The 27,857-nt window shown below is 37.0% G+C and overlaps 1 protein-coding gene and 2 long non-coding RNA genes across 9 annotated transcripts; 1 reads left to right on the top strand and 2 right to left on the bottom strand.

The window, feature by feature from the left end:
* Positions 1–712: 712 nt before the first annotated feature.
* On the top strand, positions 713–27,039 carry LOC146465117 (low-density lipoprotein receptor-like). Of its 6 annotated transcripts, none has more exons than XM_085129023.1 (19): positions 713–1,206; positions 6,221–6,325; positions 6,779–6,892; positions 9,373–9,498; positions 9,877–9,993; positions 11,049–11,180; positions 12,556–12,801; positions 13,526–13,654; positions 14,343–14,468; positions 15,204–15,329; positions 15,914–16,039; positions 16,688–17,078; positions 17,588–17,994; positions 19,163–19,312; positions 20,843–20,930; positions 22,011–22,129; positions 22,770–22,863; positions 23,756–23,885; positions 24,283–27,039. In XM_085129023.1, the coding sequence occupies exons 2-19, from the start codon at positions 6,250–6,252 to the stop codon at positions 24,319–24,321; spliced, it is 2,736 nt and encodes a 911-aa protein (XP_084985149.1). In that variant the 5' UTR covers positions 713–1,206; positions 6,221–6,249; the 3' UTR covers positions 24,322–27,039. The 6 variants fall into 6 exon arrangements, with proteins under 6 accessions (XP_084985149.1, XP_084985148.1, XP_084985150.1 ...); XM_085129022.1 differs by lacking the exon at positions 713–1,206 and adding an exon at positions 1,612–1,858; XM_085129024.1 differs by lacking the exon at positions 713–1,206 and adding an exon at positions 1,865–2,199.
* Positions 2,801–4,797, bottom strand: LOC146465118 (uncharacterized). Its single transcript, XR_014868375.1, has 2 exons — positions 4,282–4,797; positions 2,801–4,246 (listed from the first exon to the last, which is right to left on the bottom strand). It is a non-coding gene; the product is annotated as an uncharacterized LOC146465118 (long non-coding RNA).
* Positions 15,339–19,623, bottom strand: LOC146465119 (uncharacterized). 2 transcript variants are annotated; one of them, XR_014868372.1, is made up of 2 exons: positions 19,321–19,623; positions 15,339–15,608 (listed from the first exon to the last, which is right to left on the bottom strand). It is a non-coding gene; the product is annotated as an uncharacterized LOC146465119 (long non-coding RNA). The 2 variants fall into 2 exon arrangements; XR_014868373.1 differs by lacking the exon at positions 15,339–15,608 and adding an exon at positions 17,957–18,021.
* Positions 27,040–27,857: the final 818 nt, after the last annotated feature.

Below are 27,857 nucleotides of genomic sequence, written 5' to 3' on the forward strand. Positions count from 1 at the left end.
TAAACCCACGAGGACAAATAACTATAGCTGGAAACTATCTGCAAGAGCAGCTGAGTTGACAAAAACCTCGACCTTGTCAAATTTATGACCTTTTGCGAGTGGCGCTTCGGTTACGCCTCCGGATGACGAAAAAAGAAAAAAACATTAATAACTAGCGAATTTATTTTTATTACACGGTCGTTTTTTTGGTTTTGGACCGGTTGAGTTCCAGACAAAACACTTGTAGCGCTCCACTCGATTTTTCAAAATCACAAGGACCCACAAGTGTTTTACGGAAGAATTGAATAGACTGAGACTCGATACTGATCGTGATAGCGACTTTTGGTTCACTTCAAGAACTGGATGGTCCTTTAAGGTATATAATTATATTTTAACACGTTTTATTTATATTTTTCTTACGTTAAACCCAGGTTAGCCAGTTTCATCTAAAGCCAAAACAGATGAAAGGACGGCAAATCCTCCTCACTTAATATTTTTAAATTCCTTTTTAATTTGACAAGATCTTTCGATGAAAATGTTGAACCGCAGTCCACATGGTTTGTCACAAAGACCAACGATTTGTTAAGCATGATATTAATTCTTACGATTATTCACTGTTAACGTCAAATTGGAATGAAAACGTCCTGTCAAATACGATATTAATAGCAATTTTTTCTACAGATATATTTTTTATTATAAATTCAGCCAACCCGTGTGTCAGCGCTTGTCAACAAGTCAGAATGAAAGAGCGACTGTGAAGAGAATAAAATCAAAGGCGATACAAACATGTTTTTTTTTTTTTTAGAGATACACACAGAAAATATATATCCAATAATTCTGTTACGCTTCGAAATGTTTCAGACGGTTTTACAGTTGAATGATTTGAACTTATTGCACACATTTTGAAAACGTCAGCGAACAATAGATCGACGTCAGATTAATGCATGCAACGACGTGAGTAGGTTTCAAACGAGAAAATGAACTATTGTTATCCAAATAAGCCGTCATGCATATTTTAATTCAGCACATGGCTCGTACTTGACCGTTCGTGTGCTTGTGAGAAGCAAATATTCAAGGATTTTTCAATGAATTGCAAAACTGAGATGCGTTAAGACTCGAAAAACAATTGATCGAACGCCCGCCAAGGCTTTGAGAAGTGGAGAAAAGCCAATTAAGTTCTCATTTTAAGCCAGGCTAGCTGACCTTCTTGACAAGGATTGCAAAACCGTAAGTCAACGTTTTTGTTTCGTTTAATTTTATCTACTAACACTTTCAAAAATGTTTTGTCTACAGGACAAATAACTCACCCAGTACAAAATATTCGATTCCAAAACGTCCGAGAATTCAGCCTTTAGTGTTTGCGAGTCTTAGACGCCTGCGTCTAAATTAAAATCCACCAACGTTGTCAATTCTGTATTCCGTGTTTCTCGATGTAACTCACATGACAAGTAGTCTAGATATGAGTAGGTCGAGTAGCGTGCCATTCGTACATGTCTCTGTTATCAATATCTTGACCCCAAAATGTCATTTACCGAATTTCTATCGTATCATATGCTGCTTGCGTCATACTCTAATACCGGCCCCCGGGAACTGAACCAGAAATAGCAGAATTATGAAAGATTAGAATGCTCTACGACGTTTCACGTATTTGAACTGTGTCGATGCTTCAAGCGGCGAATTTGGTCGAAATTTCGCCTCAAATCTGTGATTTTCCCTTGTTTGTTCAGTTAGATCTCGAGTCTGGGAGACTTTGAAGTAACAAGATTCTTTTTATAGCGATTATTCCGTGAAAGCACGTGATAAACGATTTCAGTGGACTCCCCAGAACGTTGTTAGATCTCATCGAATCGCGTTGGTACTGATAACGTCTGCGTTAAAGGTATGAAACTTCTTCACAGTATGTAGTGAGTTACTCCAAGTTCATTTATTTAGCTATTTAAACCTTGATCAAACTTTAAGAATCTATCGTATAACACGGAGAATAATTTACTGTAATGACGGAAGCCACTTCAATTCAAATCACATTTCAGTGCAGCAACTCATGTCATGACCAGTCGAAGCGTTTTTAATATCCCGTTAAAGTTGTTAACTTTAGGATCGCTAGTTTGTGATGAGCTCACAAGCTCAGAGATTGTACAGCTCGAATTAAGTGAAAAGTTGTTCAGCTTCCCATGAAACCGATCTCTTGGCGTCGCGGCTGAAAAGCAGTCAACTGTCAAGGTAGGTCTACAGACACTAATTCATCGGTTCGATTCGCAATTTAAAGGAAACGGTTTGTTCATAGTTTAACCACGTGGAGTTAAGTCTCTTAATTTCCTTCAATTTACGACAAACCTTTCCCTTCGATTGGACAAAAGCGTGCCACAAAAAAAACTTAGTGTAAACAACATTAATATGAAATAATTCTCACGTGATGCCTTTGACGGAATATAAGACTCGGCTCGGATCGGTGGCATCGCAAACAGCTATAGCCCACTTTGAAAATGAGTGATGGCCTGGGTCGAGAGTAACTGCCCAAGTGATTGTGGGATTGTTTGGGGGGACGCAAAAATGCGAAGATAATAGCCAACGTCCCCCCAAACCTTCCCACAATCGCTTGGGCAGCTACTCTCGACCCAGGCCATCACTCTTTTTCAAAGTGGGCTATTGTTAGAATTTCTTTTGATATTAAACAGGGGTAGACCATTGCCTAGAAAATTTTCCACCGGACAGAAAAAAAGGGATGATGTTTGTGTTGGACTCTCTTAGATGAAGATTTTTACAAATGTACATATTTACACATTCCTTTTGGTATATCGATCAGTTTTTTAATTTCTTTTAATATCTGCCTGTCACTTCGTGCAAAAAAGTCCCCTTTTTAAATACTTTTTGATGGCCGATTTAGATGAAAGCTGAGGCAAATTATTTATATGATTTCGTTGTCAAGATATACCATCTTAGAAATTGGTGTTCCAGCAACACGTTTATTTGCATGGTTGTAGGTTTACTTATTCTCGGCTAAGTTATGATCTCATTCATATTTTTAATTCCTTAAAACTTAAATTTCTCCTCAAAAATGTCAAATTCGTGACATCCACTTTGACCCTTAGTGTACGAATTTTGAAAATGTTCATTTCTTCAATTCTTGATTGTTTTTTTTCATTTTTCTAGCTTGTCTTGATTTCCTGCAACGAAAAAATGACAGTATTTTTAAAAGTCTCAATATTAATTACATATTTTATCCCAAATTATGCAGAAGTTTGCAGTTTTCAAGTCGTGATTTTCAGTGTTTTTAAACTTGAAGTGCTGAACCTTGCGTGAAAATGATGCATTTGCATAAAATTGCTCTCCATTTCCGGTGACGAAGCTGAAGATACAATCATCTTATAAACAACCACAAACCTGTCAAGCAGGTCAAACTGGCAAGACTTCGGACACTTCACCTGCCGGCCCGTGCGTAAAAACCGACCGATGCACCCGGCCGTCGCATCTTTTAGGTAAAATTTTCCTTCTTCCAAAGGTCGCAATTGCATCAAATTTCCACTTTTGATTGCGATAAAAAGAATGAATCAAAACCAGGGTTTTCTACAGTAAAGTACCAGCTCGACCTTTCGTTTTCAGGCAAAACACTTTTAATAACTTGGGAATTTGCGTCTTCCTGTTGACAAAAATGTCACACCCACAAACTGTAATTTTCAGGAAGTTGAAATCAAGTCGGCATACATTCCTGCGGGAAAAGTTTGTTTTTCGGATCGGTGGCATTGCAAACAGCTTATTGCCGGAATTTCCTTTCAATCTTACGCACTTGAACTTACGAGACTTATAAGTTTACCTTTACATACGGCATTAAAGAAAAGCTGCATTTATATTTTGGTGCCAAAATGTATTGAAAACAGCTCTAATTGGAGTTTCCTTAAACTTTTTTAGTCTTTCAGAGCTTCCACTTGCTGGTTATAATTAAAAGTGAGCTTTCGTGTTTTATAAAAGTTATGGCAGGAATGATGGATAAGCAACTACACTTGTCGACTTGTGGACCCAAAATTTGAGAATGCGTAAAATTGAAATTGAATAAGGAACTGAGCTTGGTCAATCAGGGAAACTCAGACTTATCAGGGAAACTCCGTTTATCCTGTATCCTATATTTTTGGTCTTATTGTCCTGTATGTCCTTAATTTTAGATCACCGTATCCCAAATCTGGTGCTTACCCCCCAGCAATAATAATTATTTCCTCGTATCCCGTAACAGTTTCCGTAAACCCGGCCGGTCCCGTAATCCCCAATGGACCTTCTCTGTTAAGGCGACAAACTTTCCTATAAAAAAACTCACTCTCGTCTCTATCTTGACACGTTTTGTGACTAAAATTGCAGATGGATATATTTTATGTGAAAAAATAAGTTATTTTTTATTTGTTTGGTTATTTACTGATTTTATTTCCGGTGAAAACCACAGTGACTGGATTATTACAAAATCTTATTTCTTCTCAAAATAATCAAAATGGTTCATAGTGTTTGTGTGATGTTTGTTGACAAGAAAAGTAATTTTAGCAACCTCGCTAGTAGCCGCTCCGTACTTCTCACCGAACTAACACTTTGATCAGTTTTTGTATTTCTCGTACTCCAAGAACATCGCCTGGAACAGAACACCAAGAAACGGTTTTAGAACTGCAAATTCCACAAAATACACTTAAATTATCTTCCTTGCTCCGTGTTGAAATTTAAAACCAAGGCAATTCGTTTTAAATTTTAAATCTCAGTTAATATTTCCTGGATTTCGTTGCGTGACGTCTACAGGAAGCTCTGATTGCAGTAATATTACGACAGGAATTACAGTTATTTCATCTCACTCTATTAACTCAGTCAAAGATCAAGAGTAGGAGCGAATAGAGATTTAAGAAAAATTGAAAATAAAAAGAAATGTTGGTTCAGAAATTTCTGTCGTTTCGCAATGCTTTTGCGAAGGATGAAAAGTTGATATAATTTATAATAATTGATGTAATTAATATCAGCAAAATTATATATTTGGATAAACGATTGATATTGCAGCATTTACGAAAGAAGGGCTATTAATATATTATCCTGGAACCAAACGCTCTCATGAAGTAAGTGGTAAACCTTGTTACGAAATTGCGGCTTCTATATACGAAGGCACTGAAACTTCGCGATCCCGGGCAAGAAATGTAACGCAAGCTTACAAAGCATGTCCATGTTTTTTTTAAATACTTTTTCCTCGCCAGTGTCACCTCGAGATTCGATATTTTCAAAAGCAATATTTATGACATTTTATAATGCATCAAAATTTGCCATTTTTAAGATGCTTGTTTGTGTATCTTTGTTTTCTTAATTATTCAACAGCATTAGTACCGCATTACCTCATAAACGTCAATTTGCAGCTTGCAAGTCAAGGTCGGACTTTAAAACTAGTAGGATGGCATTTTATGCGGGTAATTGTTGAAAAAAAAATCTTTGCAGCTCTAAAGACGTGAGCAGGTCTCAAAAGGAGTGATGAAAAATGCAGTTTTGTAATCCAAAAGTTGTGCTGATTCATTCGTTTTTTGTATAAACGACAATAACATCATCGTTATAAATTATTGGTGATGTTATTTCACGCGACAAACATCATTTGAGGCTCTCCAAATCGAATTGTACTTTTCTAGTTTTCTTCCCTTCTTGATAATTCCATGGTTTCAGGAGTTCAACAATATTATTTTTATCACCCTCAGTTTTCAATATCGTCTTGCAAGACAAGACATTTTACCAGCTACGTGATTCTTTTAAAAATGCATGTTGCAGCAAAACAAGTAGATAGACGTTTAATAAAGTACGTTCTTGGGGACGATCCAACAAATTACATGCCGCAAAACTTGCCCTCGGCCAAATATATGATAAATAAAAATAAAAATTATTCAAGTTTTGAAAATTTCCTCAAACATTGGAGAAACGCATGTAAATATATATTTCTCACGTTTGGTCTGCATACTGGTATCATCAGTTGTTTACGTTTTCACACATCGGTCTCCGAGGAATTAACGAGAACATTCCGGAAATACCAACGACAACCGCCATCTAAAGCCAAGTGTTAGGATTGGTCAGTTGTAAGTCACATGACGCGGATTTCGCCAAATTTGGAATTTGGTCGTCGGGTTTGGCAAATTTCCCGCGCAACTGAAATAGTCACTCATAACAACAAAAAGAGAGACTTCATGTACGATATTCTTCGAAAAGTGGCAGCTAAATGTGGTTAATTTCGTCCTTACGCCTTTAGAATACGTTTTCCCCAAGAGGGTCTTGGATATGGCAAGATTCAGAAGGAGTATGATCGGGATTTTGCTCTGTCTGTTGGCCGCTTTGGAGTGTTCTCAAACAATAGGTAAGCTGAAATATCGCCTGCGTAGTGTGGTTGTTTTGTTGTGTTGTGATTTTGTTGGTCGTAAAATGTAGTAGCAGTAGTAAAGATGTAGATTTTCTTTTCCTCACTAACAATACATTTTTCTATATTTTAATTAATTTAATTCATGGTTTTTGTGTAAAATCTTTCAAGAGGAAATGAAAAGAGAATCCGAGTCAACAATACTCACACATTCAGGCACTTTCTCGACGAACGTCGATCAAATTCTACTTTCCTTTCATTTTGTGTTTGAAAACTTTAGAAAATCGCCTTATTTAATTACCAAACGAAACTCCGAAACTAATACAGGAGCCCTTGCAGTTCATTGATGTCGATTAAAACGACTCAACTATTTCAATGTCCTTTGATTGTTTGCCGTTGACTCGTGTAGGTGCAGGTTTCGTACTCATGGACTTCGCGTTTGGTTTTTTTCAGCGTATAAGTGTGGCGAAGATCAGTTTATCTGTGGAGATCAGACTTGCATACCAGTCAATTGGCGATGTGATGGTGACAATGATTGTGATGATCAATCTGACGAACAAAATTGTCGTAAGTATTTCGATCTTATGATCATGGTGTACTGAAGTTCATGGAACCCGCATGTCTTGTTGTGGCCGAACATCCCGTTGAACTGACCGTTTGGTGATGGTAATATAAGCTTATAGATCTGTTTTTATTCCTTTCCTCTGTAGTTTTCTTTCTTTTTAAGCGCGGAAAACCATCCATACATCTTGTAGTTTTTGTTTTCGGCGTCTGATCGAAGTTAAGTAATACAAAGCAGGATTTGTCGATTTACGTGTCGATCTGTTTACGTGAAAAGCCCGCCGCGGATAAGGTTTACTAGATGAATGAAAATCGTTCGGGACGGTCTTTTACAAGGAAATATTTTGCTCTAGGTAGTAAAGAATTGGTAAATAGTGATTTTGGAATGGAAAAAGAAATGCCTGGGCTTTTGTGTTAAGAGAGGAAGCGAGTTCAGACGAATAGTATGATGCGTTTGATGTGTGCGTGGATTTACTGACATCTGTTTGCTGTAATGTCTGTGATTTTGTTCGCCATAATACGGCTTGGAGATTTTTTTATATTTTCACATCAGCCAGCCCGATTGCCTTGAAAAGATTTGTGATCGATTTTAGCCGATCAAAGTTGCCCTTGATTAAACTGGGGGTTTTTTCCCTAATTTTTGGCCTTCCAGTATTAGCTTGTTTTTGTTCGTTCGTATTCGCTGAGCTCATTTGCATACAAGACACAAGCTTAGGCGGAACATCACACATTTCTCAATCTTCATTGGTTAGGAGAATAAAAAACCACTGGTAAATAGTTCGGATGGCTTGTTTACTCTAGCTTCACCCAATGGGATCTTTGTTTCTCACGCTAAGTTTGCCATCTTTTGAGGCTTTTGCCGCCCTCGCTCGTTTCTCGATACTCGCCAAAGTTTTCCGTGTCGCGACTTCCCGTCTCAGAGCCATCGTAAGGCCGACGCATGTTTTCGCTCAAGGACAGTTGTTGTGGTAACAGTGAACGTTTAGTAGTTGTTAAAGTTTTAATCTGCTGCGATTCGGGACTAAAAAGCGTTGTCAAAATGGCGAGACATTTTGTGTTCGCGTTGTGCTTCATACATCGCAAGTTCTGACTAATAGCTAGGACGACCAATATTGTTTATACTAGGTTAGATTTGTGATGTTCGTGTCAAAAGTACCAGTTATTTTGTAGAAACAGTAACAAAGGTCTTTCCTTGTGTCCATCCTCATGTCAAATGGAGACATTTTTTATTCATTGATGCATTTATTGAGCCAGACGTGCCTGAATTGTGTACAGTAACTTCGAATTGTAAATAAAGTTATTTTTTGCCAAACGCAGACATTTAGCCTTGCAAGGCTTCAGATAGTTTGGAATATTAGACTTGTTTTTATACATTCGATCAGACAGCAACAACATATATGCCATAGAAAGAATCTTGTCACTCACCAAGTTGATGGGAAGTCCAAAATATTTTGTCATAAGTGGCCAGTTGCTGTAGTTTTTGGCTGCCATTTGGAAGATATTTTAAGCTTCTAGTGTTTCTAAAATAATATTATTTGATCCTCTAAGCCATATAATTTTGCTCTCCAAGGGCATGCAAGTCGGATGCCAGATTTGCTTGTTTTTGTTGTTTTTTGTAAGACAGTAGAAAGCCATTAGTGCAAACGGTTACTGCTGAACACCCTTCATTTGAATAATCCCGCTCTAAAATTTCATTCACAGCTTAAAATCAGTGGCTTGAAATGTTGAATTCTGAAAAAGCTGTTATTTAAGTGATAACATACAGAATCATACTTAAAACAATATAGAACAATATTAACCTTTAAAGGACAGTACCTGCCTTTGCTACTGTACATGTGTTCCACATATCTCAGTATGATCCCAAAAACTTGCAATAATATTGCAAGGACGGTGCCTACTGAAACAAAGGTATTTTTGCGTGATTTATGGCTATGTGCTAACAAGCAGATTGTGATGAAACAAATCAGACTCCAGCATGATTTTATTAACCACTTGTATGATTACATGCAGTCCTATTGCCATTATTAATTCCTTTAACCCTGAAAGCGACCACCATCTAAATTTTCCTTACAGTATATCACTACTTCATCAACTGTTAAGTTATGAGAATGAAAGAACTGATCACTGAATATAAAATGTTCTAATGTTCAAACAAATTCTCCCAACTAACACCATAAGAAATATGTGGTGAAAGGTGAGGCAAATATTCATTTTGATACCAAGGCAACTTGACATGACCTCTGTTACATTTACACATGTGCTTTTAAGGTCCTGAAGGGACTTAACCCTGAGCTTTATAACTAAATAAAGTGTCCGTCTATAGATCCCCTCATAACCATTTAGGTGTTAGAAAAATGAATGAGCTTTCACGTACAACTTATGTCGCATTTTTTCTGTGGCAAGGCAAGTTGGACAAAATGATTCACTGTTAGATTGGGTTCAGAGTTACTTACGTGACCACGTTGTCTTGTTTTTCTATCTTTAAGCTGAGACAGTCTGTAATCCAGTCACAAATTTCCAGTGTAAAACAGTGGATCGTTGTATTCCCCGAAGATGGGTCTGCGATTTTGACAATGACTGTGGGGATAATTCCGATGAGCCCTCAAATTGTGGTATGTAAATCACATTAAAATGGTCTTCAATTAGAGACTAATTTTAGTGACATTGTCCTGCGAGTAAAGCTTCCCTTGACCCCTGAAGGAAAGGGCAGGAACAGAGACTCTGTAGCAATCATATCAACTCTTTGAAGTTGCTGTTACATGTAGTGCAAACTTTGGTCAAGTCATTCCAGTTGACGTCTCAACTTTTCGAAATAGTCAAGTTAAAAACAAAACGTTTATAATAAAGTAACATGTAAGTTTGTGATCGACGTTTTGTTTTTAATGTTTGTGCAAGTCAGAGTCGTACACATTTAAGATTATAATTATTATATTTGTTTAGTTAATTACATGTATTTATTCATTATTGTTATGTTTCAACTGTCTTCACAGCTCAAAGAAGCTGTTCAGAAAATGAACACACATGTGGTAATGGACAGTGTATTCCAAAAAGATGGTTGTGTGATCGTGACAGGGATTGCGAAGATGGTAGTGATGAGAGAGGCTGTGGTAAGGTCTTTTGATGAGAGCCACACCAGGCATACGAGAGGAGGATGACTAAGACCAACGATATGACATGAAAAAAAAAACTGACATAAAAATTATCTGAGGATTAACGTCTTTTGGTGTCACTTTAAGAGCCTTTCTGCTAATATTCACAAATTTGCTAAATTCAGTTGAAAGTTTTCAAAGGTTTAACCAAAAGTATAAAAACATTTTCTGATGCTGAAGCTAAAGTGTTTGGCATCATTTTGATAATTTTGACTTTAGCCTTTCTGCTAATATTCACAAATTTGCTAAATTCAGTTGAAAGTTTTAAAGGTTTAACCAAAAGTATAAAAACATTTCCTGAAGCTAAAGCTAAAGTGTTTGGCATCATTTTGATAATTTTGACTTTGAAATTAAAAAAAACAAAAACAAAACAATAACAGCTTTTAATCATGACAAATAGACTGCAAAGGTCACATTGACTCATTTAATTTTTTTAAAGCCATCCTCGTCAATCAAATATTTTTAATTTGTCTATTGTTTAAAGTTAAGCTTGATTTTAATTTATGATTTATTTGGTAAATATATATTTTTTTAAAATGGCAACTAGCAGTAATTTGTATTTTAACTTTGTGTTGTATACATGTGCATTTCATTTATTTTTAAGTAGCTTTAAATTGTTCTAATATATTTTACTTAATTTGTTATAAATAAATGATAGAGTTTGCCCATGTTTATCTTCTGAGACATTCATGGTTCTTGAAATGTTAACTACTCCTGTTAGTGACTTCCATCAAAGTAGCTACATTCCTCTAAAGTTAAAACTTAAAAGTTATTTTATTCTGTTGAACTGTTTCTTTTGTTCTGCATGAAAATGTCTGTCTGTTAATTCTACTCTGAAGATAATTGTTAAATGCTACTGTTTTTTAAATTAACCTGTCTAAACATGAAAAAAAATTAAACTTTAAGAGTCTTTCCTCTCTGTGTCTGGTGTTTTATTTTGCATTAATATTTTTGTTTTGTTTTGTTTTTTGTTTTCCTTTTTTGCTCTATTCAACTATTCTCTGAACACAAAGGACCAATCTCTCCAGGTAATAAAACATGCAGACCAAACGAGTTTACCTGCCGAAACAGCAAGTGTATCTCACAAGCGTGGGTCTGTGACCACGATAACGACTGTGGTGATGGCACAGATGAACAACAGTGCCGTAAGTATGCTTACCTGTGTTTGATTCGAGTGTGGACAATATGCGAGCCAGCAGGGCATGCAAGGCAGACGTGCAAGGCATGAACAAAACATGCGAGGCATGCGAGGCATGAACAACTCCTAACATAAATGCTAACCGTTAAGCTAACCGGGGAGCTATTTAAGCTAGCATGAGTGCTATTTAGGCTAACCAGAGTGCTTTTTAGGCTAACCGGAGTGTTTTTTATGCTAACCTGAGTGCCTTGCACGTCTGCCTCGCATGGCTCGCTGGCTCGCAGATTGTCAAGACCCATTTGATTCTTTTTGCTTTGTGCTGAGGTGCTTCCAATTTGGGCAAAAATTCCGGTTTGAGTTCAGGAATATTTCAGGCAACTGTGCCCAGTTGACTGCGCCTACAAGTATAAAACGGCCTGTTCTTCTCACATGTTTCTACCTGAAAGGAAAAAAGACTTTCACATTTGATAAAATAAATTGTTTCCTGATTCAATCATTTTGAAGTTTGGAAAACAAAAGTTGCTTTCAGGATCTAGAAAAATTTATAGTGTCAAGTACTACGGGTGTAGCTTTCCACTGTAAGCTTGTAATGCTTTAACTTCTTTAGATTCTGAAAGCTAATTTTGTCTTCCAAGTATCTCTCATTTCTACTTGAATGGGAACAAGCGTCTCAACCTCTGGCACTGGTTTCCCTTGGGGAAGAAACATGCTTTTTGCCTGCCAAAAATTTAAAACTGGTTGCCTATTGCACGTAGGAATGTCTGCCCAAAACATTCTAAGAGGACACATTTTTAGCTAAAATCTTTGAGGTAGGATAATAGAAGTTTCAATGGTTGTGTGTTGTCAGGAAAAGAGGGCAACCTTATGAAATAACAATTCATTTACTGTAAATGCTGGTGCTAGTCATGGATAGCAAAATTTCATAATAATAATAATAATAATAATCTTTATACAGGGAGCCCACCTCACGAAAGTGATATTCAGTGGGACCCTGTAGATTGAGGGGGAAAAAAAACTATGTTATGTTTTAAAAACTTACAATTGATTTAAAACTTACAATTATTTAACAGTAGGAAATACAAAGACAGCAATAAGAAATAAAAATTAGAAATAAGAATTTCATGAAAATTTCATGAAACATTGTCAAACAACTCAAGTTTCTGCTTAGAATCACACCTTAAACTCTTCTTAAGTCCTTCACTTATATTCTTTGTTAAAAGTCATTTGTAGGAGTACATGACTTCTGATAAATTGCTAGATTCTCCCTCCAAATTGCCTTGTATTTGCTTGTGAAACAAAAGGAGAATTCGACCTTACATCAAAAGTCACTTGGGACCTTATTTTGGACACCCCTTCATTTGTTACTTTCGTTTTCTAAACAGCAAACAAGACTTGCAAGCCAACAGAGTTCACCTGCAAAAATAATGGCAGGTGTATAAAAAGCTCTTGGAAGTGTGATGGTGATAATGATTGCCAAGATAACTCAGACGAGATTGGCTGTGCGACGAGCAGTCCAAAGTGCAAAGGTTCTGAATTTCAGTGTAAAGAAAACTTCCAGTGTGTCCATAACAGTTGGATTTGCGATGGCGAAAATGATTGCCGTGATGGAACAGATGAAAGAGGCTGCAGTAAGTATTATTTCATTATTGTGAAATACTTTAAATCTCTATTACTATGAAAAACTCAGTGTCTTTGTAGTGTGTGCCAGTCGCTCTCTTGTGTTCTTGTTGCTCTGCCTCGACAAGCCGTACTAATTTGCATGGCAAGCATGGCACTGCTCGTGTTATTTTTTTAAAATAAACATTAATAGACTGACTGCTTGTAAAGGAAAATCTCTTGTTTCAGGGGTGGTGCACCACATAAATTATTTAATTATTAAGTTTGTGGTTATGTCATGAGCAGGTACAAAGAAAGTGCTGGAAATATTTTTCTGGCTTAGTAGGGCTATCCTTTCAAACTGCCATCTTGGTTTATTGCAAGACACCCACTGACATACATGATATGTTGACAGATTTTGTAGTCTATTATTGGGAACCTGGACTCAGGATACGTCCTAGCCTGGTTATTTTTTGTAGTTTTTAAGATGATCAAGGCAAATTGGTTTGTGACTTCTCTACGTGCGCTACGTCGCACCGTCTCCCGACCAGTGAATAACATATATTTACCAGAATCAGGGTGGTCAAGAGAATTAAGGATATGTTCACACAAGATGAATTTAGTTGATATTTTAACAACTTTTCTTCACTTCTTCTATAGCAAATGTATAGGTGCAACTAACAACACTTTAAATTTTGATATTAGGAGTTAGAGGGATAAGGCTATACTTCTAACCTCAATTTTGGTTTTTTTCAGATGTGACTTCTTGTCATTCATACCAATTTTCTTGCACCAATGGAAGATGCATATTAAACAAAAAGCAGTGTGATGGCAACGATGATTGTTTGGATAACTCTGATGAACAGAACTGTCGTAAGTTTACTTGTGAAATTTGTTGTTTACATTGATTTTAAAGAAGTAATTGTTTTTTCAGAGCTTTGCATCAGGTAAATTTAGTAAATAGACCCCAGTTTCCACCAATCTTGAAAAGTTCTTGGATACTTGCTAAGAAAAATAAATGGTGTAAGATTTTGGACATGTTTATAAATAACCTTTCAACGACCATAGTTGTGATCACTGTTCATGAGCAAAAATTGTCTGTGATTTTTTCATGTGACAAGCACCAAAGTGCTTCACAACAGACGCAAACTTTTCCCCTGGGTTGTCGTACAAGGATTTCATCAGCTTTTTAAAAAAATTAATGATGGGGAAAAAATGACGTTTTTGTTACCCTGGTTTTAGAAGAGTTTTCAAAAATTTAAAAGTACACTGTAATTTTTTAGTTGGTTTTGCTTTGGTTTCATTTAAGTTTGCTTCGTAATTGGTGTGCTACATTCTTAACCAATTATTAGAAGTAGAATCAAATTCAAATTTGTCTTCATTGGCAGATTATCCCGCACTTCAATCAGCTGTCTGTATTTGCTTCAAGTTATCATTGGATAAGCCAAAATGTTTACATCAGTTATAGTACACTTTACAGCACCATATTGAAATCAACTCTGAAGAATCAGTTGTCTTGCTGATTAGCTAACCATTCATTACCTTCCTGTTTTTTTTTTTTTCTTACCAGAAGTAACTCTAAAGCCCTGCAAAGAGGGCGAGTTTCAATGTGGAAGTTCCAAACAGTGTATTCCTGAGAGTAAAGTTTGTGATGCTCGCAAAGATTGTAAGGATGGTGAAGACGAACCCATGGAATGCGGTTGGTATTTTTTTTTTTGTTCAAGTTGTGTCTGTTCGTGATATCATTTTTGTTTTTTGGCTGCTCTGCGACATAAACAAAAGATCAGTTTTTCCTTATTTTGTTTACGTTTATGTCATATTTCTGTTGTGGCTCATCATGCTGCGTTGTTTACACTGGTGACATAAAGCATCAACAGTGGTTTTTGCATTTGTGTAAGCTTGCCATTATGCCATTATCTTAGTAGCTAGAACCAAGTTTAACAATCTTGTCTGGCAAATTTTTGAAAAGAGTGCATTCATTGTGACCGTATTGGGGGAACAAAACAATAGAATGATTTTCCTTTAAGAAACAGATTTTAATTTTATGCAACTATGTTTGATTGTTGGCTCCTCCAACATAGCTGCCATGAAAACATTCTATTGTGTGGCTTCTTGAGGTTAATTAGCCCCCCCCCCCCCCCCCCTCCAAAAAAAAAATGCAATGCACCAGCCTCGCAGAGGCCATGGGTTGGAATCCCGTTAAGGCCTGAATTTTTTTTTAGGCTTTCTTTTCCCATCTGCTTAAGTTGCATAGTAATGGCGACGATCTTTCTTCTATTTGATAACATGAAAACCAAAACCAACAGCAACAACATCTGCTGGATGTTAATAAATACCAGAATTAGAGACTTTGATCTTACCATTACTTTAGGTAGTTGCAGTAATGGTCACTAAAGTTAACTGATTTGTGGTGGCTTTTGTATTTCTTTATTAGGAATAAATGAATGCGTTGATCACAATGGCCATTGTCAGCAGTTTTGCAACGACACCAAGATATTATACTTCTGTTCCTGCCGTCCAGGGTATGAAGTAGACAAAGAGGATCCAAAAATTTGTCGAGGTATTCCTTTTTCGAAGACTGCTGTCTTTGAAACCTTAGGTTGTGACATCAATACAGGAATGCTTAGTTTGACAGTTTCTCTATTTCTCAGTTGTTTAATTCTAACTATTCGACAGTCACCTTCATATTTTCTTCGACAGTTTTCTTCCTCTGCACACACAAAACAACTGAGGAATTGCAAGACTAGCGTTCTTGTATCAACGTCACAGCCCTTCTTTGCCCAGTCTCCCATCTTGCATGGTACTGTGATTAACCAGAAGTGAAGGTTGACCATTCACGCTACAAATGCGGGGAAGAAGAATTGATATTGATAAGAATTTCTTTTATATTTTCATACAAGAACAACATAAAGATTTGATGAAGCAAATAAAAAAATTCTGTCATATATACGTACTTTAAGCTGCAAGAGAGACTAACATGAAACTTCTCCTTACATTACCACTACTCTTCAATGTGAGAGTAATGGGAATAAAGGAAATGATCAGGAAAACGTGTTGATGTTTAAGCAAATTCTCCCAACAAGTTAAGAAAAACACTTGGCAAACTGTGAAGAGAATTTCCTTATCAATTTTGTTTCCCTGCAGATGTTGATGAGTGCAAAACTCCTGGAACGTGTAGTCAAGTTTGTTTGAACACAAAAGGAAGTTTTAAATGCCTTTGCCGAGATGGCTACCACATGGAGCCTGACCGCCGTAACTGCAAAGCAATGGGTTTGTATATTTTCATTTTTTCACTGTAAAAAGGAGCCAGGTTTTAAGCTTTGCAAGTTATGGGTAAACACAAGGGAATGTTAGGGTTTTCAGAGCTCTCTGTCACTAATACTTTTTGTTTGTCACTCTCTTATGAGAACACTTTTAGATTGGTCATACTTTTGGATAACATCCACAGACTCAAAAGTTAGGATCACCTTGTACAGCACAATAAACAGCACCACAGGAAAGAACTGCTCAGTAGCTTTCATTTGAATGGTCACACTTTAGGATTTAATCCACAGACTCAAAAGGTAGAACCACCTTATACAGCATAATAAACAGCTCCACAGGAAAGTGCTGCTCAGTAGCTTTCATTTGAATGGTCACACTTTAAGATTTAATCCACAGACTCAAAAGGTAGAACCACCTTATACAGCATAATAAACAGCTCCACAGGAAAGTGCTGCACAGTAGCTTTCATTTGAATAGTCACACTTTAGGATTTAATCCACAGACTCAAAAGGTAGAACCACCTTGTAGAATGTAAGAGCACCACAGGCAAGTACTGTTCATTTGAATGTTTTCCACCTGCAGGTGTTGAGTGTAATAAACAGTTTTATGGGTACGTTTTTGACTAACAGGCTGAATTGTTATGTTTTCTCTCAGGTGAAGAGGGTTTCCTCATTTTTGCAAACCGTCAAGACATACGGCATTTGACGTTTGACTCATCAGGCTACACACAGCTGATACCAGGGCAGAGAGGTGCGATAGCACTGGACTTTGATTTCCACAGCAAGTACATATTCTGGACTGATGTCATGGACGAGAACATCAAACGTGCCAGGATAGGAGAAAATCCAAGAGTGGAAGTGCTGGTCGATATTAACTTGAATACTCCAGATGGAATCGCTGTTGATTGGATTAATAAGAAGTTGTACTGGACAGACACGGGAATTGATATGATTGAAGTGGCTGATTTTGATGGCACCAATCGTCTTGTGCTTGTTAAAACAGGACTGGAGGAACCGAGAGCAATAGTGGTACACCCCATTGCTGGGTATGTTCAACGTTATTTTGCTCAGAGTTACAATAACTTTCTTACTACTCATGAGTTCTCGTTGAAACAGTCATCACACTGTAGGATTTCGCAGACTCAATAGTGAGAACCACCTTCTGTAGCCTAAAGCCCCAGAAACCAAAAGACCTTGTCACACTTTGGGATTTTATCCACACAATAAAAAGTCAGAACCATCTTGAACATTATGACAAGAAATTTTTATGACATGGGCTATTTTACATGGCATTCAATAGAATCATTTTCGTTACTCAGTGGCACATATTGAATGCACAAAATTCATGGAGTGGCTCGTTTTTAAAATTTAGCAAACTCCAAGACGTTGGCTGTTTTACCTGGTATTTCATAGAATTATTTGCTTATAAACTCAGTCGCGCATGCGCGGTATGTCAAAGATGCCTTTTACCACGACAGTAGTTGTATCGGCTCGTCCTGTTATTGTCCTTCTTCCATTACTTTATTTGTTCATATATTTATGTATTTATTTTCAGCTACATGTTCTGGACAGACTGGGGAGATGCACCTAAAATCGAAAAGTGTGGAATGAACGGCGATCCTTACAGCAGACATGTGTTAATAAGTAAAAACATCTTGTGGCCAAATGGCCTAACCATAGACTACACCATAGACCGAATCTGGTGGGCAGACGCAAAGCTTCACACCATAGAGTCCGCAGATTTAGATGGGAGAGATCGGCGAATTATCCTGAGTGAGAACATCAACCATCCCTTTGCCCTGACGTTGTTCCAGAATTACATGTATTGGACTGATTGGGAACATCACCGTGGTTCAATAAATAAGGCTAACAAGTTTACTGGAGAGGAAAGGTCTGTTTTACAAGAAAGTTTGCACTCGCCTATGGACATCCATGTCTATCATCAACAGCGCCAGCCTTCAGGTAGGAGTCTCTTCATTGTCTTGCAGTCTGTGGTAATTTATTTTTATCCTTATTTGCATTTATAAGTCCAAATAGAATCAGTTGTCCCTTAATGAAAATACATTCCCTTAAGGACGGTGCCTACTATTGTTACTGCACATACGTTCTGCGCATCTCGAGATACTCGGGTTTTCTATGGGTGGTGCCAACTAATACAGGAATATTTTAGCACGGTTTAAAACGATACGGAGAAAGCAGAACTTAGCAAATGCTTTTGGTATCTCAAAAGAAAATTGGGTGTAACCATGCATTTTTCAGAGATAATTAAGCTTCAAGTTAGGAAAAAATCCCATACATTGCTTTATATTTTGGCGCTTTTTAAAGATATTATTGCTTAGTTATCTCTGAAAAATGCATGGTTACCCCCAATTTTCTTTTTGGATTCCAATAGCCCTTGCTTAGATCTGCTTTTCCCGCATAGTCATAAACCGCACAAAAATACTTCGGTATTAGTAGGCACCGTCCTTAAATAAGTGCCCTTGAGTGCATTTTAAACATCTTCACCCTAAAATTAGCAACCTTACGGCTGCAAAGTATGTCAATAAAGTATCTATCAGAAATCGATCAAAAAATTAGCAATCGCGATCAGATAAAATTAATAGAATTATTAAGGAAAACTGGAATTTAATTCAGATTTATTGCCAAACACAATATGTTATCTAAAACTCAAACTGTTTTATTGAAGACGAAAGGTTTAAGACTTATGAGCATCTTGGGTGCTTATTCAAGGGAAATGCACAAACTTATTGGTTGCTTCCTTGTTTTGAAACCTTTTGTCAAAAATTAAATAACGCAAAACTAATTTTCTTGTACGATGAGCAGCTTCTGTGCCAAATGGTGCTAATTTGGAGCAATTTCAATTTTCACTAAGGATAGTTTTGTATAAAGCACTTCAAATTGTTTTGAACCATGTGGTTGTGTTTTATATTCTTTGCAAGGTGTGGTTCAATTTTTTTTTGCGTCTGTGCATGGGTGATTACCTGAGGGTGACCATTCATATTGGATCTTTCTACCAGTGCTTTATATTTTTTTCTTCGACAAAAGCATTTCCCTTTTTTCTTTGTTACTTAAGTTCAAGTTGATAAATTCATTGACCATTGCATACTTTTTTGTGTGTTGTTGTTTACAGGTTCAAATCCATGCCGACCAAGAACAGAGTTTGGAGGCTGCAGTCATATTTGTTTACTGGCGCCAAAACATATTTACCCAGATGGCTACTCATGTCATTGCCCTCCAGGAGTAAATATTCTTTATGACCAAAGGACCTGCAATACAACAGGTACTTACCGGTACATTTTAACATCTGCCAAAAAGGCCTTGGCTTGCTTGTGTTGTTTATTTCCATGTTTTGTTTCCACGATGAAGATTCTATCTGTCTGTACTGTCATTGCCTCCCTTCCTGCTATTAGCTGTGGTAGGTAGATGGATAAGAGAACATTTTACCTTCTTGTTGCATTCTGATTTCAGTGTTTGAAAACTCTGCGATAATTGCACAGAACTTACAGTGCAAGGCTTTTGAATTTGACATAATGGCCATCTGGTTTCCTTTTACCTTTTTGTTAGCATTCTGTGGTCTTTGTTTAGCTAATATTTACAATAATAGTTACAATGTAGGAATTACACTGCATTGTGTCACTGGAACAGTTAATCCAGGGCCTTTCAATTAGTGATATTTGTCACTAATTAATGTTTTTCACACCCAGACTGTATGAGTGGAAAAAAATGCAAATTTATTTTAATTTTTTTGTACTATTCTGAAAGCATAAACAGCACCACAGGAAAGGACTGCTCAGGAATTTAGATTTCATCCACAGACTAAAAAATTAGAACTTCCTTGTACAGCATATAATATTATAAACAGCATCACAGTAAAAAAGTACTGCTCAGTAGCTTTCATATGAATGGTCACACTTTAGGATTTCATCTGCAGACTCAAAAGTTAAAACCACCTTGTACAGCATAATAAACAGCACCACAGGAAAGTACTGCTCAGTAGCTTTCATTTGAATGGTCACACTTTAGGATTTCATCCAAAGACTCAAAAGTTAGAACAACCTTGTACAGTATAATAAACACCACAGGAAAGTACTGCTCAGTAGCTTTCATTTGAATGGTCACACTTTAGGATTTCATCCACAGACTCAAAAGTTAGAACCGCCTTGTACAGTATAATAAAAACACCACAGGAAAGTACTGCTCAGTAGCTTTCAGTCATTTGAATGGTCTCACTTTAGGATTTCATCCACAGACTCAAAAGTTAGAACCACCTTGTACAGCGTTATAAACAGTGCCACAGGAAAGTACTGCTCAGAAGTTATTTTTAATGGTCATATTTGACAGTGTCTGCAATAATGTGTGTGTTTTGACAAAATAAAATATTGATTCTCTTTTCTTTGGTTGTTTAAAAATACCATTAATTTATAGATTTACGTACTAAACTTTCAAAATCTATTCACTATATTGAGAATGGTATTTTGTCATTTGATATTTACAAACTGAAAATATCTGTAGGTCAAAGTCCATTATTTTGGCATGTAAAAATAATTAGTTCTTCCTGTTTGTCTAGATTCCATTCTTGTCCCTTGAAAATAATGTCATTTTCTAAAATTAGATTGGTCCTTCCTGTCTGTAGTAAACATGTAGTGATCATTGATATTTCAACTTCCTGTCCATCATAAAAGTGAAATACATGTGTATATCAGTACACTACTTCATGCCTTATATTTGATGGGTGTTTCTTTACTTTTGGAAATGAGTGTGATGAATTGCCTTCAAGTAATGATGTTGTGTTTCTGTTTCATGAACACAGATGCTTTTAAATGCAAGGATTCGACTTGTCGAAACGGAGGTACATGTACAGAGGGAAAAAAGGAAAACCAAGAGCTTCCCACATGCAAGTAAGTGCTAACAACTTCCTCTTAGATCTTTCCTTGAGTCACACATGATGCCTTTGTAAATTATGACATCTGCAAAATGGTTGGACTTTCTAGTCTTCTTGGATAAGGATGATAAACCATAGGTCACAACTAACAGCACCTGTTGGTAATGATCCATGGGACATAAAAGGACCCACACACTGTTTGAAAAGAGTAGGGGACATAGTCCATGGTGTGTTGGTCTATCTTTATCTTTGATTTCATCTGTTTCTTGTGTGGGTTGGATAGGTGGCCGTATTCAAAATATGGACTGATAGCAGCTGACAGTGGCGCCTTTACATGCTTGCATCCGATCTCACCCCACAGAAGAATTTTAAACCACCATGAGCCATTTTCAGCATTAAAATGTGTCAGACATTTCCATAATGTTCCTTGTAGAGTGAGAATTTTTTTACCCTTCCAAGGTAATCCAACGTGGCAGGTGGATTATAACCCAAAAAATTTAGAGAAAGTTGAGGAGTGAGGTTTTGGAGACTGAAAACTACAGTAACCAGGCTTCCTAAAAGTTTCCAAGAGTTTCCCAATTCAAGGAGTGCCGATGGCTTCCATTTCTGGTGTGCTGGGGTTTCCACTGAGACTTGTTTTGAATTTTGTGACATAGTGAACACATACTCGGTCATAGTTATTTATAGGTGCTGAAGACATTGTGATATCCATATTCAGGGCTTTCATTAAGGGCTAGAGGGACTGGGCAAGTTGACTGTAGACGTGAAGACAACTTTGCCCAGCTACTGTTAACACTCCAACCAACTCTTTGAATAAAAGACATACATGTATCCAAGTTAACTGCCTTGCCCATGTACACTAACCCTTAAAGTCCCAGTAGTGAGCAGCATCCAATTTCTCATTACAATATTCACTGTTGATCAACCACTCAGGTCATGAGAATAATGGAAATGATCACCGAGGACAAGTTGTTTTGATGTGTAAACAAACTCTCCTCACGAGTCTCATAAGTAATATTTGAGAACAGTTATGAGAAAATGAATATTGATATGTTAAAAATCTTAATGAAATGTTTGCATGTTATCGTTCTTGCAGGTGTCCTCCGAATTTTTCAGGGAAGTATTGTCAAATATTATCACCACCCACCAAGCCAACTACTCCTCCCACACATGAAACCCCAGGGGTGCTTTTAATCCATGATACAGAGGATGTTGGTAAGTCAATTGTTTTTCTTATTTAACATGCAATAAGCTCTTGAAAATGATGTATTATTCCAGAAAGTGACACAGGCATACTTGGAAAAAAGAAATCCGAGTGCTCCTATCAGGAGTCGAACCTAAGACCTTCCGATTACTTGTTCGAATGCTCTACCTCTGAGCTACACGTGTCATATACCACACGTTCAACATTCAAATCCTAGCAGTATGCAGGATGTTTGTCCCATGAACCTCAGTGTCAGAGCATTCGAACTAGTAATCCTTCCTTTTGGGATCTACAGCTGATGTTCATACTGTCATTTTGCATGTTATCTATCTTCTGTTAAGTCAAGCTAAATCATTTTGTATTAATGTCTAAAATTTCCATCCCCATGGTTTGCGTAAATGGTAAGCACCCAGGATCTTTAAGCGTCCACAACTGTGACACAAACAAAAACGTCACTTGAAAATACAAGTTCATGTTTCTTGCATTACCGCACAAACAATCTAGTAACAGAACTGGTGGGAATGGCATTTAACTCAGACAGAGAATAAAATATTAGCTATCACGTGCTCACATTCTCCACAAAACCATTCTTTCAGCTCTGCTTCATGTGCTTGATTTGGCTACTGACGTTGGTTATTTTCTTGTTGCCAGGTATTACTGTTGGAATTTCAGTCGGTGTTGTCGTACTCATGTTGGCTGTTAGTGTTATTGTTGGTTGGCTTGTGTACAGAAGAATACAAAAGAAGTAAGTCATCGTTGTTATTCCACCATACATTCTCTTCCTTTTTAGCACATTGCAACTCTCCATTTGACTGTACAGACTGTAAAGTTGTGTGTGTAAAGATGTAAGATGGTCACTTATCAAAAATCCTACTTAATCAGATGCATACTCATCTGGAATACTCTCACAGATGAACTTAACTTGTGTATGGACAGACTCACAATATTTAAGGATGTTATGTCCAAGTATTATTTCTCTGCCTTAAGTAACTACCAACCCGCGTACCCGGGTACCATTAAATCTGTATCCCTTAAGTGCAACAAGTGCCGCAGTCTCGGCTTGCCCCATCGCCTGCTGCTCTAGTTTTAATTTTTCCCTTCCTGTCTGTTTATTTTAAATTTTTTTAATGTATTGGGTCCACAGTAATTGGCTTGCGCTGTTGTGGGTTCCCTGCCATATTGTGCTCCCTCTTCTCAGACTTTTTTTGTCAAGAATTGAAGGACTATGCTAAAATAGAATTCAAGGAATCTACCTCTGACTTGTATTCTTTAAGCTAATTGTTAAAGTAACATGCTGCTTCTTGAACTATCAGCCCTAAATATCACTCGCCTAAATTTTTTCATGAAAATCAATTTTTATGCCAAAATAGAACTTATTTGGCTGGATTTGAACTTAACAGAAAAATTGCCCCATTGCAGAGTTTTTATCCAAGCCCCTCAAAATTATTTATAGTTCACACGAAGATATTTTATAGAAACATATTGAAGCAAACCAATCTATTCTTTGAATGATACATTTTCTGTTGCAAATGGATGTTTTGTTGCTGCCTGAACGTGTGAAGGGAGCTTTTTCAAACTCAAAATAATTATTAGTGAGACGTTTTAACTAATGAATTATTTTTGCTTCATCTTTGCAGCAATCGCAGATCAATGAACTTTGATAACCCTGTATATAAGAAAACAACAGAATCAAATAGTTCACTGGATAGAATAAGTATACACTTCGGTGGACACTCGCATGGAAAAGGTCACAGACAGTCGCTATTGGTGAGTGGTTTTCTGGCAAGTGTTATCTTACTTGTTAAGTATTGAAAAAAAAATGAAGCAAATTGTTTGGGTCATGGAAGATGATGGTTGAAAAGTAGAGAAGTTTAGGAAACTTTTTGTTGAGCATCGAAACATTCAAGTGGGGCATTCCACTCATTGTATTGACTTAAAGTGTAATGGGAGTAGATTAAAAGACAAGATATGGAAGTCTGTTTCCCAGTTTCTAATTGAACCCTGAGAATGTCGAATGACAGTGGTGCAGGGTGAAATTCCTTAGTGCGAAGTGTAGTTTACCCACATACAGTAAATGCTTCCTTCTTATAATGACTATTCCTAATATGATATTTATGGAACTTCTCCCTTTTAAATGTTCATTGTTGTTTCTTTAAATCTTCAGGGTTCTTTCCGTAATGAAGTAGAGGTGAGCAACTGCTAGCACCAGCATTTTGCACCAGCACCCTGACAGCAGAGGTACCATCCGTCAGGAAACTTCCAGAGAAAGCTGCTGGCAGTTTCTTATCTGTTTATGTGCTCTTCTGTTTTAGATTGTTGAGTCACACATTGCCTTGCAAGTTAAGATCCTTTTTGGGCACCCTTCTTTTTGAGTGCTTACAGCGTTTAGTCAAATTCCCTTTTGCGGGTACCTTGTTCAACCGATGTAGACATCTGGGCAACTTGAGAAAATGGTCACTAATCACACTACCTTGACTAACATGGCAATGTCAGCCAGCTTCGTTAATACTGCTGATTTAAAGACTTGTTTACCTGTCAAGTCGAACACTAACTCTTATTACCAATAGCTAACATTTCTGTCAATATAAATTTTGAGAATTTGCTGATACACACAGTGATAAAGGGGCTTGTCTGCTTGCATGGCAATTGGTTTGTGTAGCTCAACAATAATTACGATATAGATTAAGTTTGTGCTTTTGTTATTAGTATCATAAGAAAGCTGGTCATTTTGTCCAGTAGAACTCTAAAAAAAATCAGCTACGTCAGTCTGTTATGATTCAAGTAAGGGACCTCTGCTGCCTGGGTAATAATTCTTTATATAGGTTATCAAATTGAGAAGTATATATATTATATATAGCTTAGTTCTACAGTTATTCACAGCCCATCCTGGTGATGGGCACATGCAGACGTATAATTATTAATAATATTTAAATTATAATTCTCTAGAAAGGTTCTTTTCCATGTTTGTCTGTTTAGAGTTGTCGAATGAGTGCTTCAAAAGTGTAATGTGGTATTACATACGCACTGGGTTTTTAATTGTTTTTTCGTTAGCATGGGGGAGCGGGGTGGGGTTAGCTTGAAAGAATACATGTATATTGTTAATTTGAATGCTGTGGTGAAAAATGAAAGGAACAGACAAATAATGGTTGAGAACTGTGTAAAAAATGAGCCAAAATCCAGTTAATGTGCTGTTACAGGGGTGTATACACAGTTTGCTCACTTTGAGCATCCCAGCCCTGATTAATTTTTGACATGTTTTTGAAAAGTTTTTGATGGCTTCTGTTTCGACTGTGTATAAAATCCAAGAAATGTGTGAGGCAGTGTTGAAAGCTCGTAAACTGAACTTGGCAACTCTGTCACCCACTTTCTTGAAACTTTGATTGGCAAGGCGTTGATCTAAACACCTATTTACGGAATTCAGTGTACTGTATGTGCTGTGTAGCAGATTTGGATTTTGGCTCGTCTATTTCATCACATCGTAAACCTTCCTTAAATACAATTTAACTTGAGTATTGCAAAAGAGCTGAGTATTGCTCAAGATGCTTGCAGCTAAAACAGTCTTCTGCTTATAATTGTTTGTCCTCAGTCATAGAGAGCTTACAACATTCAGAATGGCTTGGCTATACAAAACTAGTTTGTAAATTTTGCACAATTTTGCCAACCATGAGGTAATTTCCAATTATAAACAGGCTTACCTGTATATTGTTGTGATGGTTGGTGACTGAGAACAAAAGAATATTAGATTCAGCAAGTTGAATGTTTGGGGAAGGTTGAAGTGTATTTATTACAGGTGTCCAAAAATGGAATATATTGAGCACTAGCCGATAACAGGCGTATTTTTGTTTTATATGCAAATATTTTTCAAGAAAACAAAAGCCACAGCAATGATCGCATAAGTGCATAATACAGCATTGTGCTCGAATGTAAATATATTTGTAAATAGAGAGATAACTCAAATTTGGATGCAATTTGTATATTTTGCTATGAAAAAACGGTGATTTGTTTGAAATTCGCCCCCCTGTTTGTAGCTGTGGAGGAAATTGTTTAATGTTATTATCCTTTACAGTATTGGTTGTAATTATCACTAGCGTGGTATTGAAATTGTGAAGGCTGGGTAATCAATTAATCTTGATTCTGCAGCCATTGATTTTGTGGGTCTGGGGCCCTTTTCTCGAAAGTCATGATTACCTGTCGTGCCCAAAAACTATTTGCGTGCTCTATGTTCCTAGAAAAGAATTCATTCCTTATTGATTTTGAAAGCTGAATTTCAAAGTCATGTAGTATATTCGCAAGTTTGTACTAAAAAATTGCTGAGGTTGATAAATTTTCTTAACAGCGCGGTAAGTTATCAAGGCTTTCGAGAAACGGCACCTCTGTTTACTAAAAACCATAGAAGTTCTCTTATCCTTTAAAATATTATTGGTGTAGGTTGTAGGTATGTCCTTGGTAGTTTTGTCGCCTGTGCTTAACGTTAACCACACCAATCCATGTAACGCATTGCTTTCAGCATGCAAATTCTTGTTACATTCCTGTTTGCTCGTTTTGTCGTATAAGATGAGAGAATGTAGTTGAGGATCAAAGCTATTTGTTGGTACGTTTCTTCTTGTCGTGATACTAAGATGTTAAATGTCTAGCTCATTGAGTCTGTAACCTTTAAAAGCTCTAGTATCAATATGCATATTCTTCCTACCGCTCGCCATATATTGCTTGCAGTACATGTTGGGAGAATTTGTTGGACAGTCAAGACATTTCGTCCCCTTTATTCGTATGGCTTGAATGTTTGATTGGAAAGTGATTGTGAAAGGAGAAATTGGATGCTATTAACAAAGTCGACTCGAGTTCACATTTTTTCTGGAGTTGGGCTTCCTAACCTTGAAAGCTTATTTGCTACTGTGAAATTTCAAATATAAGCTTTCCCCCCCCCCCCGAAAAAAATCTCTTCCCCCCCCCCCCCCCACAAAAAATAATAATGATCTCAGATGCAGGCTCTTTTAAGCTCGTAGATTAATATCTAGACTATTTTTATTATCATCCCAACCCTATTTTGGAACGGAACATTCTCTCCAATAATAAGCTCCCTTGAAAACATGATCCCGAAAATCAGCCTTCGGAATTGTAAGGTAATTTAGGGATTAATTAAAAGTTGCCACATTTAAGTATATTGCAAAGTTGTTACTTTAACACGTTAATGTCTTGAAACTCGAGACCATGCATTTCTACACGACATTAGTCGTGAACGTGCATTCCGTTTTAAAAATGCACAGTTGAAATTCAAGTTAGCTACAGTACACAAAGGAACATGGAACATAACGTGGCGATATTTAAAAATGTAGATAATTTGTTATCTTTACCGTGGTTGTACAGTAGATGTAAATAGCAATGACTGGTTAAAATTGCTGAGATCTTTGTACTTTGACGAATATGCAATAATTAAAACTGAATGGTATTTATACAAACTGTGTGTCGAGTTTATAATATTTTGGCTATTTCGCGCGCTGCATAAATAAAATTAGCACACTTTTCGTCTTGAGACCTTCGTAATACCCCCGCACTTGTAATCGTTCTCTTATGCGTTCGCGCCACGAGTAGTCTCCCTCGCAGCCGTTTTTTGGGCTGTCACGCAACGCTCCCCGTTGCGTGACAGCCCAAAAAACGGCTGCGAGGGAGACTATGCCCCGAGAGGTCTGTTCAGCGTTTCCCTTTTGCCCCACCCACCTCCCCTCAGCGACGGAAACCTCC

This window comes from Pavona decussata, unplaced genomic scaffold (genome assembly GCF_977016875.1).
Source record: "Pavona decussata unplaced genomic scaffold, jaPavDecu1.1 SCAFFOLD_157, whole genome shotgun sequence".
Taxonomy (NCBI): Eukaryota; Metazoa; Cnidaria; class Anthozoa; order Scleractinia; family Agariciidae; genus Pavona; species Pavona decussata.